This window comes from Hesperophylax consimilis, chromosome 1 (assembly GCF_061612785.1).
Source record: "Hesperophylax consimilis isolate HC1 chromosome 1, BYU_Hcon_1.0, whole genome shotgun sequence".
Taxonomy (NCBI): Eukaryota; Metazoa; Arthropoda; class Insecta; order Trichoptera; family Limnephilidae; genus Hesperophylax; species Hesperophylax consimilis.
The window spans coordinates 22,501,705-22,529,298 of record NC_142836.1 but is presented as its reverse complement, the minus strand read 5'-3'; the positions used below and the strand labels follow the sequence as shown (position 1 = coordinate 22,529,298).

General features: G+C 34.8%; 1 protein-coding gene across 3 annotated transcripts in view; it reads right to left on the bottom strand.

The window, feature by feature from the left end:
• The window catches only part of RhoGAP100F (Rho GTPase activating protein at 100F), an 82,260-nt gene that overhangs the window by 37,102 nt on the left and 17,564 nt on the right, over nucleotides 1-27,594 (bottom strand). For all 3 annotated transcript variants that reach the window (XM_089630984.1, XM_089631001.1, XM_089630992.1), the window contains exon 2: nucleotides 2,163-2,270. In XM_089630984.1, coding sequence (XP_089487110.1) covers nucleotides 2,163-2,270 — 108 coding nt within the window. The remainder of the gene's footprint in view (nucleotides 1-2,162; nucleotides 2,271-27,594) is intronic.

Here is a 27,594-nt window from a genome sequence, read left to right as displayed (position 1 = left end):
TTTACCCTTTCTCAACCAGTGTTCATTTGAATCAGACTCAATTTGATACTCATTTTTAAAAATGACTACTGTATCCAATAGGTACTTTTCGAAATGATTTTTTTTTATATTTACATAATTTCTTGGAAAACTGATTAGTTTGTATTGGCAAACGAATACGTAACATAAATGTACATATACGTTTTAAAGTTCAAACAAACAGACGAGTTAACTCCAAATCTGATAATGTTATATGAAACATTAATTATTTTATTGGTATAGGTATAGTATTGCTTTAGTTTTTACCCATACGAGTTGGTTCAAAATAAATCATTCATAACTTGGGAATTGGAATCTCAATTCACCAGAAAAGGCGGTAACATATTCCCAGTATCTTTCTACTATAATAGCGCTGTGTTGTCAATTCCAATCGAAAAAAATTCAACAAAGGAAAGTTTTCCCTATCTGTGGTTGATGTCCCACTTTTAAAAAATAAATCCCTGAAATACACGAATTTTCTGGAATACGGGAGAGTTACAAACTGTTGGTGTACATTTTCCAAGACTTTCTTAAGAAATAATACAACTGGAAAGGTTTACACTTATTTAGAAACTTATAGTTTGGTATGCGCGCTGGTGCAGGCGTCCAAAAAAACTGTTTTGCCCGCAAAAATAGGTATTATACTGTATTTTGGACAAATAAGTTAAGTAAGTATCTGTTGTAGGTGTAATGAAGTTTAATTGAAATCTCAGAGAAACTACTAGGTTGTAAGTACTAACATGTTGTAGGTGTAATGGAGTTTAATCGAAATCTCTGAGAAACTATTAAGTTGTAAGTACCTACATCTGTTGTAGGTGTAATGAAGTTTAATCGAAATCTCAGAGAAACTACTAGGTTGTAAGTACCTACATCTGTTGTAGGTGTTATGAAGTTTAATCGAAATCTCGGAGAAACTATTAAGTTTTAAGTACCTATATCTGTTGTAGGTGTAATGGAGTTTAATCTAAATCTCAGAGAAACTCCTGTATTTATTTAAAAGAGGAGGGGAGATAAAAGAGATGGTGTAAATAATATTGTTGTATTTTCCAGTAATGTATTCAACGAGTAGGATCTATTCTATTTTTTCTTACGCAATACTGTGGCCGATGGGTGAAGGGGGGTAGCGTGGGATTAGTGGGGTGAACCCACTAACCCCCCCCCCCCCCCGTAGGGCCGGTTCTTATTGGAGCAGTTAAAATAATAGCGCTTCACGCTAAATTTAAATCATCTAAATATTATTTATTACAGTGATAATCTACCTCGAGCCTAGGCCCTAGGCGTCTACTGGTTTTGACAGGGGCTAAGGGCCGGCACTGCCCCCCCCCTCTAATATACGTCCTTGAGTCATAGTTACTTGAATCGAGAATAAATTAGTTGCCGTGTACAGAAGATTATTTCTAAACCCCACGCTCTAATGATAAATAATTATTTAAATTTTTGTTAATTATTTAGTAATTTTTTTAATATTATATATTGCCCAGCAATATATAATATTAAAAAAAATAAAAATTAAAAATAAGGTTTAAAAATGAATTCAATTTATCATTGCAAAAAATATCGGAGAAATGAGAATATAGAAAATATGCTCGTTTTCAGGTCAATTGCGATTATTGAATGAATTTGAAGAAACTGTTAGTAATTTTAGTCAAAAAAGAGAAAATATCAAGAAAATGTGTTTGGTGACCCGATTCGAAGAGGTAACCTCAGGCAATATGAGTTCCCAACCTTCCTCTTTCTCATCTCCTTTACCCACCCCAAATTGGGATGTCGCGTTCACACTGGATCTGGGAAGTTGAGCTTTTATTACTTTTTTTTTTTAACTCTATTACTTTTTTGTTTTAAATCTATGCACGGTGTTCGGGAACTAGCGGTAAAAGAGGTTAACTTGGAGTCTACATCATGTAATTTTTTTCATCGTTTTTGAACAGTTATTTTTTATCCATAACTTCCTCTCCTTCCTTTCCTTAAAAAGTCCCTCCATATAGTATTCCCAAAGATGGCATAGGCTCTGAGGGGAATTATTTTCCTCACGACCTCCTACGCGGAGCGAATGTAAAAAAATCGTAGATAATTTAACAATTAATTACAGGAGATGGGGAAGATGAAGGTCGAGAATTACATAAAATAATATATGAAGTAGATACCTTTCTGAAGTCACTCTGTATGACCATGGGCGTCTGGTCCTTGAGACGCGCCGGGGGGGGCGCACGCCCTGGCGACGCGGTGAGGTCCGGAACGTTGCGCCCATTTTCCTGCAAAAACGCATCAACACACAAACATCATCATTTTGAACACAATTTCACAGAGAAAGGGGTATAAAACATCAAACACATTTTTGACTCCCTACCGTCTTAAGAAAAAACATTATTGGTAACTTTATCAATGCGCACTCTTAACTCTCCACTACATAACACAATTACGCTACATAGTTAAACATACACGTTTACATGCTCACACACATAACATCTACATTTTTTTATATTGTTTTACTTTACCTCAAATCGTTCCTTAAGTAACATATGCTTTTAATGGAAGAGTATTACCAATAGAAAACAGAAGTTATGTAAAACCTGAATTGTAATATTATGTTCAAAAGTTTAATAAAAAAATAAAACACATACATAAATAAGATATATATACGCGCTCGGTAAAACTTGTATTATAATCATTCACCAGATATTTCAACGAGACGCGTCTTTGGTACCGGATCCTTGTAATCATTTTTAAAACCTTGTAAAATAAACTGTTTACTCTCATTTTATCTACCAATTTTCGTTTCTAAAATAATAAAATAAATATATTTTTCTTTTTAAAAGAAAGACAAACATTCCCGGGTTACGAATAACCTGACAATATTTGAAAATCTCCTACTACCACCACTGTAAGCGGAAAATGTTGCTTGTGTTGTGATGGATGACTTAGCCAGCCTAGGAACTGAATACACTACGCCTGGGTGGGACCCAAACGCGATGTCAACTCAGCCACCGACATATAATATACACATTCAGCACTTTGAACGCAGGGAAAGAGGGATGAAATATAGGACAGCATTTTATTATCATCGCTCTGAACACTTCATCAGACAGAATGAACGAAATAGGAATAAAACATTAACCCTTTGAATACCAGAGTTCTCCTGAAGAACATGAACAAAAACATTAATATCTTTTCAAACTTCTATGTCTTCAAAAAGGATATTCCTCATGACATTTATTTTTTATGCTAGGTTGCAACTTTTATTCCGGCAACAAATACTGCACACATAGTGACAGATCCCGTTTTGGCGGTTTTGTATGGATTATTATTTGTGGGTGATCTTTATATTTATGCATGTTACACTGTAAAGTCACTTTTTTTAAAATTAAACAATTGTTTGTGAGATAGGTTTTTTTCTTACTAATAAAAAATAACCCTTTGATACCTAAAAATAATAAAAAAAATTAAAATTAGTGATCAAAAAAATAAAATTATAAATATTTTTATGGTGTCATCAAGCTTAAAATATGGTCTATATCAGTGATTCCCAAAGTGGTCTATATCGACCCCCAGGGGTCTATGACAACCTGCAAGGGGTCTACGTCAGCGAAAAAAAAAATTGAGGGGCCATGAAATGAAAATGGGGGTCCACGATAGTGGATCTCAACATACACTAATAGTACCTATTTACTTACATTACTTATAATATTAAGACATATACATTATTTATAAAAGTACCTATGAAGTAAAAAAAATATTATATATGTTTATAAAATTGTGTAAGTTGTAGGATGTAGGCATTCGCTTTGTGGTTGCAATACATTTTGAACTTGTAAAAACCTGCACATAATGATATACCAGTATCATCTTGTTACAAGCATACGCGCAGTAAAAAATCTTGTCAATTTTTGTCTCAGAGCTTCGCAAGAACTTTGACAACAAACACTAAAGGTGAATCAATATTTCATGTTTTGAAGGATTACTTCATTGAAAAAGCAATCCCTTTATCAAATATAATGTCAGTAGCTACAGATGGAGCACCTGCCATGGTTGGACGTTATCGTGGATTTATAAGCTATTTAAAACAAAATGTGCCAGGGGTGTTAGCAATACATTGTGTCATCCATCGACAACATTTCTCCGCCTCACAACGCCGCCCAACCGGGTGGTGACATAGTTCCCCTGTCTGTGCACTGCACAGGCAGGGACACTCTTGTGAGGTGTCACATAAAAAAATAAAATAAAAAATAGTTGCTAAAAATTTGAGTGTTAGATTACATGAATCTCTTCAATTAGTCATTGATGCAGTAAACCGAATCCGAAGCAACGCGTTGAATACGCGGTTATTTGCGCAGTTGTGTGAAGAAAATGACGAACACTTTCATCAATTACTCCTTCACACTGAAGTACGCTGGCTGTCGAAAGGCTTATGTTTGACAAGATTTTTTGCACTTTTTGAGACTATTTTAGAATTTCTGGATACTAAAGATAACATTTTAAAAGACAATTTAATGAATTGGAAAACAGACATCGCCTATTTAACAGATCTGTTTACAAAATTTAATATGGTTAATTTGCAGTTACAAGGCGACAGTCTAAATTTGATTAAAACAAAGTCCATCTTATCAGCGTTTCTTGCCAGAGTTAAACTAATGAAGCAAAATATTGGACGGGGCGAATTTTCCCAGTTCCCCAATTTGTCACAGACAAACTGCCAGGAAGACGACGTTTCAACCTACGTTCAACATTTAAATGCCCTCTATTCAGATTTTGAAACTAGGTTTGAGGATGTTTTGACTATGGTAATACCACCGTGGTTAATTTACCCATATGGTGACATAGAAGAAACGAATGTCATAAAACAAGAGGAACTGACTGAAATAAGTAGAAACAAAGAACTTAAGGTTCAGTTTAAGCACGGATATCAGCACTTCTGGCTGCAAAAAAACATACCCGTTACTTATCCCTTATTATGGAATATAGCGAGGATATTTTTAATTTCCTTTCCATCGTCATACCTAGTGGAAAGGGGGTTCAGCGCTGTTACCAATCTCCTAACGAAAAAAAGAAACAGACTGGACATCATTAGCCGAGGAGACTTAAGATTAAACCTTACAAAATTGACGCCAAATGTTGATAATTTATTATTAAAGCATCAGGTTCATCCTTCCCACTAAAAACATTTACTTATTGCTTAGTTTATTTTATGTTATGTTTATTTTATATAACAGATACATACTTTATTTTGAGTAGTTTTAATTTAAATTCAATTGATAAATGTATAAAACTGAACATGTGTTTTTACTTTAAGTTTTTAACACTAAACTTCACTACAGTTAGAAATTTACAAAAAATCAATATCAGGTAAGTAGGGGGTCTACCAAAAACAGAAAAACATAGCAAGGGGTCTACGACACAAAAAAGTTTGGGAACCTCTGGTCTATATGTTGAAATAGAAGTACGGTGCTAAAATGGTGAAACCAAACAAAAGAAAAAAAAGTAAGCAAAAATTATACTTTGTCACTTTAAACCCTTTTATCGGATGATTTATAAAGTTAATTCACGTTTTATTAATCTTATTCATGTTTAAATGTTAAAATGTTAGTTTATACCAAATATTTTTTTTTGTAATTTTCTTTATCGCTTTTGCAACGTATGCTGTTTTTGCAAAATAAATAAATAATAATTGTTTCAGTAAAATAAACAACGTTTTTTTGTTGTTTGGATGCATTTTAGGGCGACACTTTAGAGGGAGAAGATAACTAATTAACTAACAGCACTTGTATTTTTTTATTATAATTTTTTTAATTTTTTAAAAGAAAGACAAACATTCCCGGGTTACGAATAAACTGACAATTTTTGAAAATCTCCTACTACCACCACAATAAATTGAAAATGTTGCTTGTGTTGTAATGGAGGACTTAGCCAGCCGAGGAATTGAACACACTACGCCTGAGTGGGACCCAAGCGCGATGTCAACTCGGCCACCCGGTCAAATGTATTCATATATATTTTGTGTGTTTCAAAAGGCAATTAATTACAATCATAATTGTTAATAATTAACTTTTTATTATTTTCTTCTTTAAAACAAATCTTGTCTCTTATAATATTCTGTACCGTATGCAGGGTCGGCCCTATGCGGTCGCAATTGAAGTCCAGCCTTGGAAATTCCGGGCGCCGTATTTCCAAGGCGCCAAGGCGCTGATAATACTTAAGGCGATGCACTACGTTGTGTAATATTTTAAATTGAGCCGCTATCAATAACAACCCTTACGTAGATGGCGATAATGTTTAAATTCCCGCTTAACACCATCCGCCTGTTTTGATTTATGCAAGAAAAAAACATGGCCCAAAAGTGCCTTTTATTTTATTTTGTGGCTGTTCAGGCATAAATATTTAAATATTTTTCGATCATTTTATAAATAACTTAATTTTCCACATTACACAATAAAATCATAACCGAAAATGGGTTCGTAAGTACGAGATTTTGAACTTTAAAGTAGTTTTCATAGGCCTAATACATTATTTTTTTCTGGGCTTATAAAAAATATAAAAAGACTTATCTAAAAAATACTCGATTATTTCAAAGGTCAAGATGTATTCTACTCGCAGTATTTAATTAAAGCATTTGAAAAATTTCCAGGCGACCAAATTTTCAAACCAAAAACACATGATTTTGCATTACTACGTATGGCATCGCCTTAACCTATCACATCGCTACACAAAAATACAAATAGTCCAAATATGATTGATTACAGTGATCACCTTATCTAGGGTGTCTATTTGTTTTATATTTGTTTCACTCGATCGTGTTATGTCTTCCTCGACTTTTCCAACCATTCATTTCCAAACCATACATTCTCTTTTTTTATGAGACACCTAACAAGATCGCCCGTGCATGTACAATGTAATGGCAGGGGAGCTATGTCACATCCGGTTGGGTAGCATTGTGAGGCTGGTTAATGTAGGGTCTGATTTATTAATGCGGGTTTTGAAGAGGCCTGAATTACATGCACAAGGAAAAACAGATGCCGGTAACTCGTTCCACATACGAGACGTCTTACACAAAAAACGAATCGAAGAGGCGGCCCGTTCTGCCAACATCAACTGTGAACGGGGTGTTCCGCTCGTGTACGTCGAGTTTCACGTTTCGGGGTGCACCGAGGATCAATTTTGCTAGCTCTTTAGAGCAGGCTCCATTAAAATACCTGTATAACAAACTCAGCATGTCAGTCAGACGGACCGCCCTTCTTTGCACAAAATCAACTAGGTTTATCAAGAATTGTGGGGCTCCAGCCCAGAGGTGACTCCCAAATTCAATTGTTGGGCGTATTTGTGATTTGTATATTGTTAGCAGCTGGTTACTATTGAATAATCTGCTAGCTCTATACAAGACGCCCGATTTCCTGGAAGCCAGATGGAAACTAGGGCTTCTGTAGAGCCCCGATACTTGAGCCGGTCTAATATACTTACTCCTAGCATTTTAATGGAGTCTTTACTAGGGAGGGTGCTTCCATCAAATTGCACCAGAATGAAATTGAAACTGACCAGGTTGGCCTTACCCCAGGCACGAACCTTATCAAGGTGGTGGTCAACATTTTGTCTCAAAACTTTCCAAGCTGTACGAACACATTAAGTCGAAGGGGGCTTGTCAAAAAGATGAAAGGTTCCCTCGCAAACGGTGGTGTAGTCAGCATATCAATGAATCGGTGAACATTCAACGAGATCTTTGATGTGCAACAAAAACAGCGTTGGCGACAGCACAGATCCTTGTGGCACCCCCGAATTTATTTGGTGAGGAGAGGAAGAAGAGCAGTCAATCCGCAATCCAACTATGCAGGGTCAGATAGATTCTATATGATGGTACTTCCCGCAAAGCGCCCATATCAAAGGCTTTGGAGATATCCAACCCGACGGTTTGAGTTTCTCCAAAACGTTCCAAGTACCGCCCCCAATTATGTGTCACATACCCAAGCAGATCGCCACACGATCGGTTTCGACAAAATCCATATTGCCGATCGCTTAGGATGTTGTTATTCTAGAGGTGTGTGAGCAACTTGTTACTAACCACCCTTTCCAATACCTCTGAGAGTACGGAAGTGATGGATATGGGGCAGTAATTGGAAGGATCGGAGCAATCTCTAAGGATTGGGTGGACGATCGCCATTTTACAAAGATCTGGAACCTTTCCACTTTTGAGTAAGAGTTTGAATATTTTTGAGAGCACCGGAGTTAATTCTGCAGAACACCTCTTAAGGACCAAGGCAGGTATTTCATCTGGCCCGCTTGCTTTATCGATAAATCGTCGAAGTCCCGGAGAACCTCCTTGTTTCGGATCTTTGTTTTCTTCACGCGGAACTGCAGTGTAGAATAGAAGAAGGAGTCTCTCCGTTATCTTGAAGAGTCGTTTTTTCCACGAAAATTTTGCCTAATAACTCAGCTTAGAGTTAGCCAGACGGCCATCGGGATTGGTCAGGGTATAAAAGTGGTTACACCTCTTTCTTCGTTCATCACGTAACATTCATTTTACCACAAATAATTATTTGATTCATGTCTTCCTCGGTGTCCCTGACTTTTTTACCACTCACTTCACGTAACAACATTTCATAAGAAAATTCCAATCATAAGAAAATGGTTGCTTTAAATTGCTTTAGCCATTGTCACCAGGTAACAAACCGATTTTCAACCTCAATTCTTTAAATTACCCGATTCAATGTGTGTTAGTTCCGCTGGTTTCGGGTATTCGGACTTTTGTACGGTGATAAAAATGAATTCTGTAGTAACTGTCATTCCCACCCAACACGTTGAGTAACCCAATTTGCGAAAAAAGTATTCGTTACCGAATAAAAATTTCTTTACACGCCGAGAATTGGATAAAGTTTTCTCGGGAAAACCTTCGGGAAAGATAGAAAAACGCGTAGCCCATAATGTTTAGGATAAGTACGAGAAGGGTAGTAGAAGGAGAAGGGCTATGGGGTGGGATGGGGTGAGGGTGGTGGAGAGGGGGAGGTATCGCGTAGCATGACTTACAATATAAACTTGTCGAACCTTCGTAACTTTTAACTAAGTTTTCGTACACTATGAGAATCCTGAAATTTGTTCGGAAACTTGATGTTTTTCTGCTCTGTGCGTGAAGGTATCAAACATGCGTTCACGAACTATCCGGTAAATGGTTGCGTGAACAGATTCAAACGTTAAAACTATAGTTACAAATAACTATAACAAAAAGTTTTTCCTGCATACCTAACTAACTAAATACAGTAAATTCCGTTCAACGCCATATTTTTACTTCGCCTGACTTCATTTTATATGATTTTTCCTTTAAAAGGAAAATGAATACATTATTATCAAACATCCTGGGGTAAAATTGTTTCTGAGAAATGCTTAAAATTATTAAATTTACATGAAATTTCAATTTTCAAGATCTAGAGAATTATAAATCATATTAAACTAGCGATAAAGTAGGCACCAGCTAGTTAATTAACATCTCATTCTTTATTTCAAATGAGTACCTATTACATATAATATGCTTTGTTTAAATTTTTGGCAGATTTTCCTGGCAGAATCAGATAAAAACACTTTAATTGGAAGTTTAAGCTTCGAGAAGATATGACTTTGCACGTAATGGTTACTATATTAAAAACAGTTCATATTGCCGCTGCCACGGTTTTTTTACACCTAGGCCCTGCAGGCGGCATTTGGTGGGCTTGGCCCAATTAATTAAAGTTCTCTAATACTTTCCCCATTTATAAGTAATAGCAATTATTGGAATGTGTTCAGAAAATATACTTATCACGTAGGTATCCATAAAATCCAAAACCATTCGTGAATGCGTATGTAATATATGTATGTCGTATATCTTCGTTTATATAAAATTCACTGGACGAATGAAACTAATGTCTACTTTGTAACAAACTCCCATTAATTAAGAAATTTACTGTAAATCAGAACTCAAGATATTAAAGAATCCAACCTCCCCCTACAGCAATTTTAAACCAAATCGGCTTGAGTGCTCTAAAATCTCAAGATTACCATTTACATATATAACTTTTGACAATTTTTTTTTCATACGCACAGCTCAATTTGAAGTTTGGAAATTTAGAAACACGGAAAAAAATTTACTAAAAAAAATTCTTTTGGGAAAATTGGATAATAAAATTGTCGGAAAAAGGGTTGGGAAATTCTGTAAAAAAATTAAAGTACAATTTTCATTAATTTTCTTTTTGACATTTTTTCATCGGGAATGCTGTTTGAAAACTTCAACGGTTCTTTTTAAAAGTAACAGAGGGCGCCACTTCCGTTTTCAACAATACTAACTCTACAGTCATTAAGATAATTATGATAATATCAGATTTATGTTATATTTATTAGATCTATCTAATTAATCAACAAAAATATTTGCAATGACGTTAAAATATTATAAATAAAATTGACAATATTGGTTTTTGAATTGAATGCAATGAAATTCTATAATTATAATATCCCATGATTTTTCACTGGTGTGTGCTAATATTTCTTAATAATTAATAATAATCAAAATTATTCTTTATTTTACAATCTTAAAATCATAGAAATGTGAAAAAAATACAATACACACGCACAGGAGTCGTGAGATTTTTCCTTCACGGTTTTTTTGTTAATATTTTATATTACCCTGTATTTTATAATTGTTCCTATGTATCACAAAAATTGTCATTAAGATAAAATATATTTTTTCACTTTAATTTTTTTTAATACTTACAGCGTAAAACTGGTTATTTTTATTTATTTATTATTTATTAATTAAACAAGCAGTAGCTTATCTTAATTCAGGAATTATATTCTATAATTAGTTCCATGAATTCCAAAACTTTGATAATAATATATATATATCTTTTACATCTAATATAATTAGTGGATTCAACTTTCATCTCGAAGTAAAATACGCATCATACTCGAATAATCAGAACTCACATTCTACTATACAATATATTAATAAAACACTGATTAACAACACAGTAATTTACACTTTCGCTTTTAACTTTTTGTTTGCAGACTTTTCGCAAAAGAACTACGGGTTCACCACCACACATCATAATTATGTTTCAGTTACCTTCGGATAATTACAATGATTCTGTAATTAGCATTAATATGAATATAATTCGAGATCTGGAGAATTTAAACAACTATAACTGGGACTCATATAGTCTAAAAATCATACACCAGAATATTAGAAGCATATCAAATCTCGATGACTTTACAATTTTTCTTGATCAATTTAATTCATCTTTCGATGTTATAATATTAACCGAATGCTGGTTAAATAAATACTACACCGTAAAATCAATCCACAATTACTCTGAATATCACACCGCAACCAACCTCAACAAATCCAGTGGAATTGTTATCTACATCAAGGACGGAATTAAAGCTCATGTAGAGGAAATTACTTTAGCACAATCAAACTGTATGAAAATAGTATTGAATAATAACATATGCATATTTGCCATTTACAGATCTCCTTCCTTCATCAATATTGACCCCTTCCTTTCTTCATTGCAAGCAATTTTAAACAATGCGAAAAAATTTGAACAGCAAATTATAATGGGAGATTTAAACATTAACACTATCCCTGACTACCACCGTCAATCAATCGATTATCTATGTCTACTCGCGGAAAATGGTTTCACACAGACTATTAACAGCTTTACTCGTGAACAGGGCTCGAGTAAATCCTGTCTTGATCACATCAATGTAAAAAATATTAACTTTATTGACACTTTTGTTATACACTCAACTATTTCAGACCACTATACAACATCTCTTTGTCTTAAAAACAAGCCTCCCACTTCTTAGAAAATTAAATACGTTGCTAAAACTAATTTCAACAAGTTAATTGAGGACTTGAGCGCAGAAAACTGGCTAAATGTTCTAGATAAATCAGATACTGACTTAGCAATGAAAGAATTTATTATCAAACTACACGATTATATATCAAAACACACAAGTAATACAACCGTATCTAATAAACAAATTAAATTCACACCATGGATCACCCTGGGGCTAGTTAAATCGATTCACAGAAGAAATCATCTTCATGAAAAGGCAAAAACATATCCTGAGAATTTGGTATTACAATGTTATTATAAAAAATATAGGAATTTGTGTAAGAAATTAATTACATCGGCGAAAGAAAATTATTATAAAAAACTCATTTACGAAAACAACTGCAATCCAAAACGTTTTTGGGATACCTTTCGCAACATTGTAAAGAACCGTCTCTTCCTTTATCTCGAAAATAACAACATCCTTTCTAGTAGACAATTCGGCTTTCGCAAAGGTTTAAGCACTGAAAACGCCATCGCTAATTTGACAAAAATCATCTCTAATAATCTAGATAAAGGTAGTAAATGCATTGCACTTTTTTTAGATCTAGCTAAAGCGTTCGACACTATCTCGCACAAAATTCTGCTGAATAAACTACAGCGAATTGGGATACAGGGTCAAATTTTCAAGTGGTTTGTTAGTTACCTAGAAAACAGGAGCCAAAGAGTGGATATTAACGGTACTCTAAGTGATCCAGCCAATATTAAATATGGCGTACCGCAAGGAAGTACACTAGGTCCCATATTGTTTAATGTTTATATAAATGACTTATGTAATACTTCATTTGCAGACCACATTATTACATTTGCTGACGATACAGTACTTTTATTCGAAGGCAAAACCTGGAATGAGTCTTGCATTAAAGCTGAATTTGGCATAAACAAAGTTAAACAGTGGCTAGATAGTAATCTCCTCACTCTAAATTCGGATAAAACGAAATTCATCTGCTTCAGTTCAACTCAAGCGGGTCAACCACAAGAAATTATTAACATTAGAATACACCATTGTTACGACACTATTACATGTAAATGCAATACCTTAGAATGTGTGGACAATATAAGATACCTAGGAATTATCATTGATAAATTTCTGAGATGGGACAAACACATAGCCTTTACTTCCACAAAGGTCAGGAAACTTACACATCTGTTTATAGCAATAAGAAATATTCTATGTCTAAATGATTTGAAACGAATTTACTTTGCAATGTGCAATTCCATACTAGACTATGCTTCCTTAGGTTGGGGAGGTTGTGCTAAAACCATACTCGATCCCTTAGCTAAATCCCAGAAATCGCTTATAAGAGTCATACTGAAAAAACCTTTCAGGTACCCCAGCGATTCATTGTTCGCAGAGTTTCGTGTTCTTGATGTAAGACAATTATACATGAGGAAAATCATTTTACATACTCAAAAACAGAGGCACTACTTAGCTTCCGTAAACCACTGTCATAATACAAGACATGCAAAAAAAAACCCAACAGTTCCGCCCACCACTTCCTCATCTTTAGCACAGAGACAATTCTCATACTTAGGCCCTAAACTGCTCAATCTCATACCTGATGCATGGAAGGCAAAGAGTACTAATATTCTGCGTATGCAGGTAAACAATTGGCTTCTGGTCTTGGGGAGAGTTGAATGCGAGAATATGCTAAAAAACAGTAATTAAATTGTAAATTTTGTTTTTCTTTACATTCTTCTTTACATTTTAACTTATATTGGTATTATATTAGCATTACAGGAACTGTATTTTTACATAAAGAAAGTTCGAAAATTGTTCAATGCTTCGTGATATTTCTCCTTAAAGGAAAAGTTCCTTCTTTACTTTCATTTTTTATTTTTTGTTATTTTTCATTTCCTTTTTTTTTATATATTAATATTTCTTTAGTTTAATATATCAGCTAAACAATAGTAAAAAAAAAAAATGAATATACATTTGTATTACTTTACCAACAGAATTTCTTCAATTCAGTTTCATTTTCAAATTCATTTTCTTGTTTTTATCTATTAATTCAGCTTATGTTATGTTAATTCAGTTATTATGTCAGCTAAATAATAGTAAAATATGTCGTGATATAACTGGAAGTATTCTAGAATATGAATATACATATGTATTTTTTTTAACAACAGAATAGTCAACACTATAATGTACCATAATTTACATGTAAAAACATTATCATATTGGAATGTCCTAAAACGGGCAATCGCCTAGTTGGACATTTTAAGTTCATTAATTGTATTATGTAATATTTACAAACAAACAATAAATAAATAAATAAATAAATATTTAGTGCAGGAATTTTCATTTCTCTCGCTTCATATGATAAAAAATAAAACAGTTTGAATTTTTTTCGAAAACCATACAAAATATTTGATAGGTAAATACTTCTTCTGGCCGCCTGCAAATTTTCTAAATTTCATCAACAGTAAAACTAGAACTGTTGGCAATTCAATCATCTGTGTGTGAATCTCTGACATCGGTGGTGCAAGGGGGTCATTGCCACTCCCGCGAGTGTAATCGCATGCTGACGTGTACGGGAGCAGTACCCCCTACCGTAGTAGGGTACCGTAGACCATACAGTAGCGGTACAAACAGCGTGTACTACCAACTACTAACTAGTGTGACGTTTAGCGCGTCACCGCGCACCGGTCACCGGCTACGTCGGGCTCCGCTCTAAGCTGTGCTGTGCTGCGCTAAGCTGTGTAAATACTAGGCCTATGGACTATGCCTTGAAATGTTATACAGTGATAGAGTTATTATTGTGTGCTGTGCCGCTACGCTGGAATGGGTACATCATTAATTTAGCGGCCCACTACATGATTGTTGTGTAACTCGATTTCCCGACATTTACGGCGTCTGCCTGTGCTAGACTCTCTCGCCTATTTTCGAGTGACACACTTAAGCGCCTGTTAAAGGATTGAATGGGAGTTTGAATACGAGAAATTCGGCTAATGGCGTATTCTACATCCCTCTCCCGAACAACACTCGTATCATTTTTTTGCACCCTAGTATAACATATAGTATAACTCTTCGCGGAGCACGTACAACTCGCACACCAATGATGCAGTCAAAGAATCTCGATATCAATAATAATAATTATATTTCCAGCGTCTCTAAATTTGGACAGTTTATTTATGTGATTATTATCATTTCGACTTCAGCTGGCAAAGTCGTTACATTCAATGTCAAGAGTTTTAAAATATCCATTTAGTCGTAACAAAGAACTTACAAGATCTGAAAATCTTTATTCGATTTACTGCACTTGATAAGATAAATAATATTGTGGAAGTGGGACGTCAGGTTGTAAATCATAAATAAAAATAGCAATTCTCTGAAGTGTTTTCTCAAATACAAGTGGTTTTATAGAAATTGGGAAAGCTTTTTTATTATTATTTATTGTATTACTATTTTGAATGAGACGAGGTCAAAGATACCAAAATATAAGATGAAATTTCTGAGAAATTACCAAGTTTTTGAAGTTAAAAGATAGGTAGGGATAGGGGTCAGGACTGTCAGGAGAGGCCAGAGGGCTGTCGGGAGGGTGTTTGCCAAGTAGTTCCGGGTTAGGCCCGTACAGCCTTTAGGGGTGAAGTTCACTTGGCGGACGTCCAGAGACTTCCGGCGGGACTCGACGGCCCTCAAAACGAGTGTAGGCAGGACAGGAGGCTACGTACCCTCCACCCTGTCTAACCTCTACCCTCTACCCTCTACGCTCTGCGCATTCTACTGACAATTTAAATGATATTCTAAAAGCGGGTCGTAACTTGTGACTTGTTACATAATTGAGAGACTTTCTAAACTACCATTACACAATTGTTGGTGAAGTGTTTTATTACTCATCAAAAGGACTGATTTTCAACAAAAATTTCAAAAACTTAGATTCAGTCAAACATTTTTTTCTTTCAAATCAATAACTAGAAATCACTACAGGGGTGCGTCCGAGATTTCAATACTCATTAAAACAATGAGCAACACAAATAAATGTAGATTATTGTTATATCTTCTGCATTCATCCACCTACTGACGGCTTTAAAGTGAATTGTTGAAGAAGTCATGGATCTCCGAGAAAGACACGGCATGTTCAAGTGAATTACTTGTGTCTGGGTATCTAGCATGGTCAATCGATAAAAGTTTTATCGATATGTCGGTAACTTGTCATCGTTCCCAAACACAACTACAGATCGTCAATGCACAAATAATGGTTCACAAGGACAGTGTTCTTGATTTATTCGACGTGAACTGTTGTTTGTACGTTATCAGTTATCAATTTGTAGTCGTGCACGGGAACGATGAAAAGTTATCGACATTATTGATAAATTCTTTATCGATTAACTGTGCTAGATAACCGGGTCATGTTAGGATCTGAATAATGGATTATGTATGGATGTGAATCACTACACAATACACAAGAAATTCCTTCCAAGAAGATTTAAATGGAAACCAATATCGCCATTGACTTGATACCTTTTGGTTCTAGCCCATATAGCACGCGTTCTGTCTCTATTATACTTGAATAACATCGTATATCGCCATACTAAACATTTATATAATTACGAAACAGAGTATTGGAAATTTAAGGCCTGATTGGCCAGACTTTTGGATCACCAAACACACCCACATAGCATTTTTTATGTTCTTATTTATTCTATGTTGTGAATAAAGCAAGGAGTGTGGGCCAAGATAGAGCTTCTTCTCCTGCTCCTGCGGTTAGTTAGTTACTATCATAGTAATCTTGATAATATCTTCTCGTTTTGGAGGAATTCTCCTATCGTGTATAACAGATTTGAAGCAAATTTTAGAAGGGTTTGTGAACTTTAAGTTGTTCAACTCCATGTTTATTTGCATTCACAAATACGAAATTTCAGCTATGAGCAAAGTTTACGTCAAAGGATTTGTGTGTAAATAATAATATCCTTTGAAGTGTGTGCTCCTGAAGGGCATGCAAAATTCATAGCACGGCGGAACACTCTTAATATTTACTTGGAACACACTGACAGAGCGATTATATTTTGCCGATGGTCTTGTCCGGAATCCGGAATATTACACCCGCCTTTTGCGCCCTTTTACCGATGTTTGAGCATATTTTTCGGCATGCTACCAAAAATAAAAATCACCCTTTTTTTAGAGGAAAATCAAATCCAAGAAGAATATTATCAGTACAATGGAGGGAAAATTGTTTAAAGAGTGAGTGAATTTATAGCGTTGAAGAATATTACCAGTAAAATGGAAGGAAATTTGATTAATGAGTGATATAATTGCGTTGTAGAATATGATCAGTACACTGGAGGGAAAATTGCTTAAAAAGTAATATTAACGTTGAAGAATATTATCAGTACAATGGAGGGAAAATTGCTTAAAGAGTGATATTATAACGTTGAAGAATATTATTAGTACAATGGAGGGAGAGTTGCTTAAAGAGTGATATTATAACGTTGAAGAATATTATCAGTACAATGGAGGGAAAATTGCTTAAAGAGTAATATTAACGTTGAAGAATATTATCAGTACAATGGAGGGAAAATTGCTTAAAGAGTGATATTATAACGTTGAAGAATATTATCAGTACAATTGAGGGAAAATTGCTTAAAGAGTGATAACATAACGTAGAAGAATATTATCAGTACAATGGAGGGAAAATTGCTTAAAGAGTGATAACATAACGTTGAAGAATATTATCAGTACAATGGAGGGAAAATTGCTTAAAGAGCGATATTATAACTCTGAAGAATATTATAAATACAATGGAGAGAAAATCGCTTAAATAGTGATATTATAACTTTGAAGAATATTAAGTATAATTGACTGAATAGTTTAAATACGTATGTGTTCGTAAATATATATATTATCTACACATCTGAATAAGTTACATAAGAACGCTAGTAGATGAAGTCGTTATTGTAAACGGGTGATAGAATAATATTTGTACTTCCTATATGGCATTCTATAACGATTTTAATATAGTTGATACCTTCAGAATGCCGAGTCTATTTTGAATCTGATATTATTAATTCGGGCAAATCGATTTCCAGAATTCCAATACCCGGAAATAATTGATTTGTATATAATCCGTTCCCACAACCGGCGCACGGTCCCTTTACAACTGGCAACTGTATCTATCAGACATATCATATTATTCGTTGGAACACACGCGAATAGACAATAATGTATTATTTGTGCCTTCCCCAAGTGTTTAAAATAACATTAACTCTGTTGAGGAGTTTTCTAATATTTTTATTCTCTAAATCTAGCGCTCGATGTCTGAAAACCGGTTTTTGTATACTATTTTTGTACACATACCGAATTAGAGTGAAACTACATGCATTATAAATAATATCCCCGTTTGGATAATGGGGGAGGTTGTGGAGAAGGGGAACGGCGTTTCCACCGCAAAAAGTTAAATTTTCAATGTTCAATGTAGTAGCAGGTATGGATAGATAGCTCCTCTGCCATAGGAGACCCCAAGTGGTTCGTTACGTTTGGTGTCTTAGCAGGGGTACCCGATAGGTTGAGTTTTAGGTCCAGGTCATTGTGACGGATGCATCTGCTCACCAGCTGCGGCGGGCCGGATCGGGAGAGACCGATTGAGGGAACGAACCCTTTGATCTCTCCACCCGCTACGTCTCTTCTAAACATTTTTTTCTTCACAGATCGTAATTTCCTTCCTTTATTTAAAAATACCTTCCTCGCAGCATCCCCAAAGATGACATATACCCGGACAGAAATTATTTTCCTCGGGGCCTCCACTGTGAAGTTAAAATATAAAAAATAATAAAATAAAATAAATTACATCGGTAATTGAGTACACCTACCAAGTATACACGATGTACTGGCATAAATAACACCGTATACCGAAAACTCGTAGTACAAGCGGGAAACTGTTGAATCTATATCATATTTGGAGTTGATTTTGTGGTAGGTATAAGTTTTACGATTTAAAGTTTGAAAAAAATCTGTTGCTAGGTGGTTTATATCAGATGTTTAATGTCTTAAAATGAGTCGAAGTGTAGACCCGGCTTCAAAAGTTTTTTTGAAAAAAATTTTGAAAAAAAATGCTCAGATTGAATTTTTTTGGGTTCTCTGTGATGTAGTTTTTTGCATTTGCTAAGAGTTTCCGGACACCATGTATAAATTCTCCTTAAATGTATTAAATTGTAAAATTAAATTAAAATGTAAAATTTCTACTTTCCTGTTCATATTTCGATTTTTTTTTATGTATACCACATTTGCACATAATAGCATTTTTTCATCTGATTTTATTTTATTTTTATTTATTTATTTAACGCCCAGAGGGCTTTTACATGTGGGTGGTACAAATTTAATGACAGTTTTGAAACATAAGAAAGAAAAGAAAGAAATAATAAAAATAAAATTACATAAGTATATGTGAGAAACAAAATTAAAAATAACAAGAACATAAATTAAAAAATACAGCGATTTGACTGGTTTACAAAAATATAACTTCCATTTAGGAATAGTATTGAAATAGGTCTTTTACATAATCCACAAAATTCGCAAAGTTAATATTGAATATATCGACATCACCTAAGTATTGGTTTCCCATAGGTGAAACCGTTGTATTGGGGAGTTCGCAATGTAATTGCGCTTATGTGTGTTGCAGTGGAATAGTGTATTTTGTCGTGTTGTTATTGTAGGTATTCGTAAGTTTATGAGTTGCAGAAGTTCGCAACAGTCGAATTTAGAGTTTAGAATCTTGAATAAAAAAGTTAAGTCGTTTATTTTACGCCTGTCTTCCAATGTGTGTATTTTTAGAGTGTTTAATAAGAAATGATATTGTAAGTCTTCTAGTGGGATATTTAATTTAAAATTTATAAAACGCAGAAATTTTTTTTGTATTCGCTCAATGTTATTAATGTGAATTTTGTAAGAGGGAGACCAAAATACTGAGTTATATTCAATTATGCTTCTAACTAGAGATATGTATAACAGTTTAATGGCTTGTATGGAGTTAAAGTTTTTAGTTGTTCTTAATACGAAGCCTAGTGTTTTCATGCCTTTGTTTACAATTTGGTGGATATGATTGGCGAAACTTAGTTTTTCATCCAAAATAATTCCGAGATCTCTCATTTCCGTGACTCTTTCTAAAGCTGTATTGTTTATGGAATATTCAAATAAAACAGGATTTTTATTTCTGCAGAAAGTCAGGGTTTTGCATTTGTCTACATTTAAAAACAGATTATTTTGTACGCACCAATCTTTAAACTTATTAATATTTGATTGTAGTATTTGGCAATGATTTACATCAGTTATTTTTTTGTATAGCTTGATGTCATCAGCAAAGAGCAATACCTCGACATCGTCGAAGCAATTTGTTATATCGTTAATGAAAATGAGAAACAAAACCGGACCAAGGTGACTACCTTGCGGTAGGCCACTGGTCGCACAGAAAGCTTTCGATAGCAAAGATTTTATTTTAACAAATAGTTTACGATTAGTTAAATAGCTAGTAAACCATTTTAGCATGTTGTCTCTTACTCCTAGGGCAAATAGTTTTCGGGTTAGTAGTTTATGGGATACTTTGTCGAATGCTTTTGAAAAGTCTGTATATATGCAGTCGACTTGTTTATTTTTTGCAAAAGATTCTAATATAAAGTTTTGAAATATTGTTACGTTAGTTGCGGTTGATCTACCTTTGATAAAACCGTGTTGTTTTTGGTCGATTAGTTTTATTAATTTGGGATAGATTTCATCAAGGACCATTGATTCAAAAAGCTTAGAAAGTACTGACTGTATACAAATGGGGCGATAATTGGTTATGCCAGTGTCGTCTCCTTTTTTGAGGATAGGTGTAATGAAGCTCGATTTCCAGTGGCTTGGAAAATATCCAAGGAACAAGAGGCGGTTGAATAGTACTGTAAGCGGTTTAGATAATGCATTGGAGCATTTTTTAAGGAATATTGGTGGAATGTTGTCTGGGCCAGCAGATTTGTCAGTGTCTAAGGAAAGTAATTTCTGTTCGCAAGATTTTCGTGTGATATGGCAATTTGTTAAGTGTGTAGTATTACTAAATTTGTATTCGGGTATTTTATCATCGGGGGTTTCGTCATCGTATACGTTTTTGAAGAAATCTGAAAAAAGGTTTACAATGTCTTGTGTATTGTTTGCACTGATTCCATTCATTTGCATTATTGGTGGGTAATCCGTGTTTTCATTGTTTATTTTTTTAAGAAATTTCCAGAGATTTTTGGATTTAAAAACATTATTCTCGATGGTAGTTATGTACATTTTGTAGCAATGTTTAGAAAGATCTTTACATTTTTTCCTAGTTTCCCTAAAGTTTATATAATCAGCTATGGATTTGGTTTGTTTGAGTTTTTTGTGTTGACTTTTTTTTTGCTGAAGAGAGGCAGTTAGCTCCGATGAGAACCAAACTGGGTAAGTATACTTTTTCGGCATGTAAAAAGGTACATAGGATTTAATAGTGTTAGAAAATGTAAAATAAAGTATGTCTAAAGATTTATCAATATTTTCATCAGACAAAAAAGACCAGTCTATATTTGAGAGATGGCAGTTAATTGAGTCAAAGTCTGCTCGTTTAAAGTTCAGAGTTTTTTGTTCAGGTTTGGCATCGTTATCACAGGGTATATTTAATTTCGTGTATAGGGGAGGATGGTGATTGTCGGCAGGTAGGAGCGGATCATTAGACAGTTCTACAGATATTTTAGGGATGTTTGATAGTACCAAGTCTAGTAAGCGATCGTTATTATTATAGATGAAATTGTGCTGGTACAGGTTTAAAAAATTTGCTGTGTCCAAGATTTCTCGTGCCCGGTCATTTTCGCTTTCGTTTGTGATGTAGCCGCTGTCGTTGGATTCCCATTTTAGATTTGGAAGGTTGTAGTCTCCAAGAATAACAAGTTTTGAGTTTGGATATTTTGACAGGAGATGTTCAACGTCTTCACAGTGGTTTCTATATGTTTGAATATCGGAGAGTGGTGGTAGGTAGGTGGTTCCAATAATAATTTTTTCCAGTCCAGTAGAGATTTGCACAAATAAATGTTCAATGTTGTTGTTTTTCGTCGGTAACTTCCTAGATGAGTACTTTCGTTTAATTGCTATTAAAACACCTCCACCTCTTGACTTCGAACTTGATCTGGCATTTCTGTCACAACGAAAAATTTTGTAGTTAGTAAGTCCAAGTTCAGATGATTTTATTGCAGAGTCAAGCCAGGTTTCCGTAAGTGCATATACGTCATGATGATGGGACGGAAAAGCTGCGTGTAGATCGTCTAGTTTTGTTCGTAGTCCACGGATGTTTTGGTAGTATATTTTCAGCTTAGTTATACTCGGTTTTTTGGATGGATGTTGACTATTTTAGGTGACGAATTTATATACTTTATAGTTATGTCCGTTTCTCCATTGGCTTTACGTTTTTCAAGTTCCGTCCGTAAGTCCATTAGGTGCTTTTGCTGTGCTGGGGTCGAGTCAGAGTAAATGCGTACATTATTCTTTAAGAGATGTTTTTTTCCTTGTAGTATTCTGGCTGTCTGGGAGTCTTCAAACTGGATTTTAATTGGTCTTGGCTTGTTATTATTATTATTACCAAATCGGTAAACTTTCATAATTTTATTTTTTGCAGGTATATCTATATTGGAAATTATTTCCGTTACTGCAGTTTGGTCATCCAAAATTTTGTCAGTAGCTGTTACCTTTGCACTTTCAGGTACATTGCACAAAATTATATTTTTCGACCTCTCCGTAATTTCGTTCATTTCGTGGATTACCTCACAGATATTAATATTGTTTTGAGATGGAATAATTTTTTGAATATCTGATACACAAGAAGACTTCCAATTGCCTGAGCCGGTGGAACTATAGCATCCCCATTTGGGGAAGGTTACGAGGTTGAAGAAAGATATGAGAAATAACTGACTATTCAAATATATTCACTAAATACAACTAAACTATTAAATTAATGAATGGCAGCTTGATAAAAATCTCTCTGGAGCGAGGCACAAATCTCTTTTTAAAAATTAAAAATAAAACATCTACTAATGTAATGTAATACATCAAAATTTCTTCGTATTTCAACTCTTGGGTCGGAGGTCATCAACGAAGGTTAAAAAAATTCAAATCACTTCTTTTCTTTTCAAACCAAGTAAGCAGTGAAGTAATTTCGACTTCCATAATAAATGTTAGTATTACTCTTTGTCGAATGCTAAGCGCATGTTTTTTATGTTACCAGTTTCGACGTACATACTCTTTTAATATTGGTACGCATTATTGTAGCATTGCGTGACTGAACTTTTTTTCTAAAACGGTAAATTAAAATTCATGTACTCTAAAGAAATTTGCATTTAATTTTGATGTATGTTTTCGTTAATGGATGTAACGTTTCCCTTCAGTTGTGTAATTGGGTAACAGGGTAACAGCGGCGGGGAAAGGAATCGATAGCGGATCAGTGGCGCGCGGTCGGGGGCCGCGAAATCCGGAAATCCTCGCTGGCGATGACAGCGCGATACCCCGTTTCTGGTGGTGCCTACGTATAGCTAGGAGCTACGTAAAGCTAAGAGCTACATATTAACTAGTGGCTACATACAGCTAGCGGTTAGTGGCTAATGACTGGCTAACCGTAGAATCTGTAGCCGTTGTCGGTTTGTGGCTCATGGCTCGTAACGTTACGACGCGCGTAGCGTTACGGTGTAGCATTACGGCATGGCGTAGCGTTACGGCGTAGCGTTACAGTGTAGCATTACGGCGTGGCGTAGCGTTACAGCGTGGCGTAGCGTCACGGCGAAGCGTTATTCTCTCTCTCTCTCTCTGTTACATGCGTCGTTTATGAGCAAAAATGGAGAACTTGTAGCGGATCTATCAGCGGTACGCCTGTAAATTATTAAATGCTATTTTCTTGTAAGCTTAAAGCAGATAATCTGATGGTCTGACTAAACCATGGTCCGTGAACTTCATACAGCTTTTTCTGTTTGAAATTTCAAGACAATGCAAATATTTTTCCTTATTCTCATTTCCATCATGAGCTATGGATCTTTAAAATAAAAAAATAACTGTGAAAACGCAAGACATGATTTGTTTGTTCTGTGTTATCTATCACACATAACATGTTATTATCTGCCTTGATAATGGACATTGAAAGGTTTTACCGCAACATAAGCTTAAGATAGTGCAACAAAGAGCAGTATACCAACCAATAACAATATTGCACTACAATAACTTCTTTCAATTCTATTATGGAGAGAATACATAGCTTATAGATGTCGCTGATATTTTCGAATTAAAACTTGACACATTCAATGCCGAATTAGTTCGGCATTGAATGTTCTTTTTAGTTACTGTAAATGACGAGTTATCATAATTTAAACATAAGCTCTAGTTTTCACAATATTTTTTAATTTTTTTGTTTTCAATTTAATTTATAATTATTAAGTAAATGCCTAGTAGGGAATCAATAAATAAATAAATAATTACTGTTGCAATCTGTAGCAACGAGCATTCTTAACTTGCAAATTAATTTTTATATCTTGAAAACTACTCACTGTTTTTTCTAGTGCAGAATAAAATATTGCTACGAAATTTTTATTGTGTTTCGTTCTATTCGTTTTATATAATATCCTTCGTATTGAGGCAATAAATGAATGTAGGCCATATGAATAGTGGTCGGTGGAGGAAGCTACTCGCAAGAAAGGGAATGATGGGGAAGGGACGGGGAAGTATGGGGGTGGGAGGGGGGGATGCAACGCCCTACAAAAATGGCGGGACCTTACATCCAATCTAGACTTTCTCCAAGCGTCCCTGTAGCGAAAATAGGTATTCCTAGTATACATGCGAAATTTTGCAGATTTACAATAAATTTTATGTTCTTGTTATCAGAGTAGGATTCTGGTTCTACTTAAGATAATGGTTCTACGTAAGGCACTGGAATTCCTTGTTTAACAGCCTAAAGCAGTTGGCATTCCTCTTGGCTGGTGACCGATGACTCAAAATCTCATAATTATTATAATACTGAAGACTTTATCCTGGGAGATAGGAAATCTGAAGACATCTGCTCATCCTGTGTCCGGACTAGCATTTGACATGAAATGAGCTCTATCAAGGAATTTTTATGACAGCCTGACTTACGCTGCCGAATTCTGTATGCCACGGAGTTTGATTTCAACATCGTCACGAAACTGCGCGGTATCGCACCACAATTGTTACAAGCAAGTTTCTTTTGCCAGAAAGAATAACTTAGGATGCTATTGATACTTAATTTATATATTTTAAATTATAACACTTTCTTTCTGTTGTAAAAAAAACCATCCCTTTCAGGTCAGTAGTGAAGTATTATATAAATCAATTTATTTAATATGTTGCCAACCAATCTATTTAATTTATTTAACCGCGGTAACACCCTTTTACAATTTATTCAATATGTTGCACACCCAATCCCGCGGTAACACCCTTTTACAATTTATTTAATATGTTGCTATCTAATCCCGTGGTAACACCCTTTTACAATTTATTTAATATGCACATCTAATCCCGCGGTGACACCCTTTTACAATTTATTTTATATGTTGCCATCCAATCCCGCGGTAACACCCTTTTACAATTTATTTTATATGTTGCCATCCATTCCCGCGGTAACACCCTTTTACAATTTATTTTATATGTTGCCATCCAATCCCGCGGTAACACCCTTTTACAATTTATTTTATATGTTGCCATCTAATTCCGCGGTAACACCCTTTTACAATTTATTTAATATATTGCCATCTAATCCCGCGGTAGCACCCTTTTACAATTTATTTAATACGCACATCTAATCCCGCGGTAACACCCTATTACAATTTATTTTATATGTTGCCATCCAATCCCGCGGTAACACCCTTTTACAATTTATTTAATATGTTGCCATCTAATCCCGCGGTAACACCCCCTTACTCCTTTCCGTTTTCCTATTACGTAGTTTTAAAAGAAAATTTGATATTTTAATTAAATAATGTTTCATTAGTCTATTTTAGTTTGGCCGATGATCTATCATCGTTTTAGCGTGTTTGGAGATCAGATCAGAAAAGCCAGATATTTCCCAACCTTTCTCTAGCCCATATATTTCCCTTTATCATTCATCCCTGCAGGGATGAATATTAATAAAAATCAACATCTCACGTTATATCTCGATGAATATTAATAAAAATCAACATCTCACGTTATATCTCGATTAATTAACTACTCGGTTTCTACCATTGGCAATCTGGCTGTAATTTTAACTTTTCAAGTACCCGTTTTACGTGGGCAGAGTAGACACCCCAACCCATTTGATTTTTTTTTTGGTTTGTCAAGATAAATGGGGTTTCCTGCAGCTAAGTACGTACTGGCGATCGTTTTTAGCAACGACCAATCTTCTCGGCTAAGATATTACTCTAACGGCGTACCTGCCTCAGTGCTTGGAGCCTGCCTAGTGCCGGTAGTACCTGCCTATTGCCTAACTAGCACCTGTAGTACCTGCCTAGTGGCACCTCATGCCCGCTAGCGCCAAAGTACTCGCTCTTAATTGCTTAAATCCAACTAACAGATTCCCCCTCCTGATGTATTTTCCTGATAAAGGACAGGGAGAATTAAATTGTTCCTCTAACGTCTCTAGCGAACCAGCGAAAGTGCTATTAACAAAAATGAAGTAAGGTTTTAGTTTATTGATTGACGTTACGGACTAAACGAATAGTGAATATTAAGTCAATTTAATTCGAGGTTGCCAGAGGTCGAAAAATGAACGACCGTGAACGGCAAAAGTAGGCACATTAGTATTACCGTGTAACGTGCTAGGGTGTACGTAAAAAAAACTCTCCATTTTCTACGATAGCTAATAGATGTATCAATTATTGGAAGTCAAAAAAATATACTTTCAAAATGTTTTGCAATTATTAATAGAGGTGGAATATTTCTTTGTTTAATAACTTTTATTATGTAACACGAGTGTGACAGGAACTTGCGAGGCTGTTAAGCGGTGAAAAAAAAATATTGACAAATTAAGTTTAAATTAAAGGTTGGGAGGTATCTATCTAATGCATACCGAAATATTACAGGCCATGGGAGCCTAAAAAAACGAATGTATAGTGTTATAAAAATGTACGTCTTATATAAGTTTATGATTACATCGCACACACGTGGAAACAATAAAGCATGAGAGAATATCCATCATAATAACACGCAAATGTAGAGCGCGAAATAAACATAACAACTTTAAGTTAGCACGTGGAAAAGCAATTGTGAAAAAGGGTCATGGCTGTAATAAATAAAAAGCAGTATCTAAACATAGTGCGAATACAAAAACGGATTCTTCGCGTGGGGTAGTCGGCACTTGCGTGTTTACACGGGGATTAGGGAGGGGGTGGCAAAAAATCAGCAGCACGTTCGGTCATTATGTCTACTTGCCTGTGTTTACTACTAACTAGCTACTCGGGAACGTTATATAACTGGAATACTAACTTACGCCAGACATACGCATTATTCTTTTCTTAGGACACATTGTGTGTATGGGCTGAAATAACGATAGTTTCGAACCTTCTGAAAACTGAAGCTTTAATTGCTACGAAGGTCATTCTATTCCTATACAATAAAAAATATATACGTATACTTAAGTCCGTACCAAGATTAACCTGTGTTAAAAGAAAAAAATAATTTGGTATATTTTTTTATTTCTTTTAATATTTTTATTTATTTTTTCTTTGTTTTACCGTAACTTCTTCTTTTCCTTATGTTTTATTTGTTCTACAAAATATTATT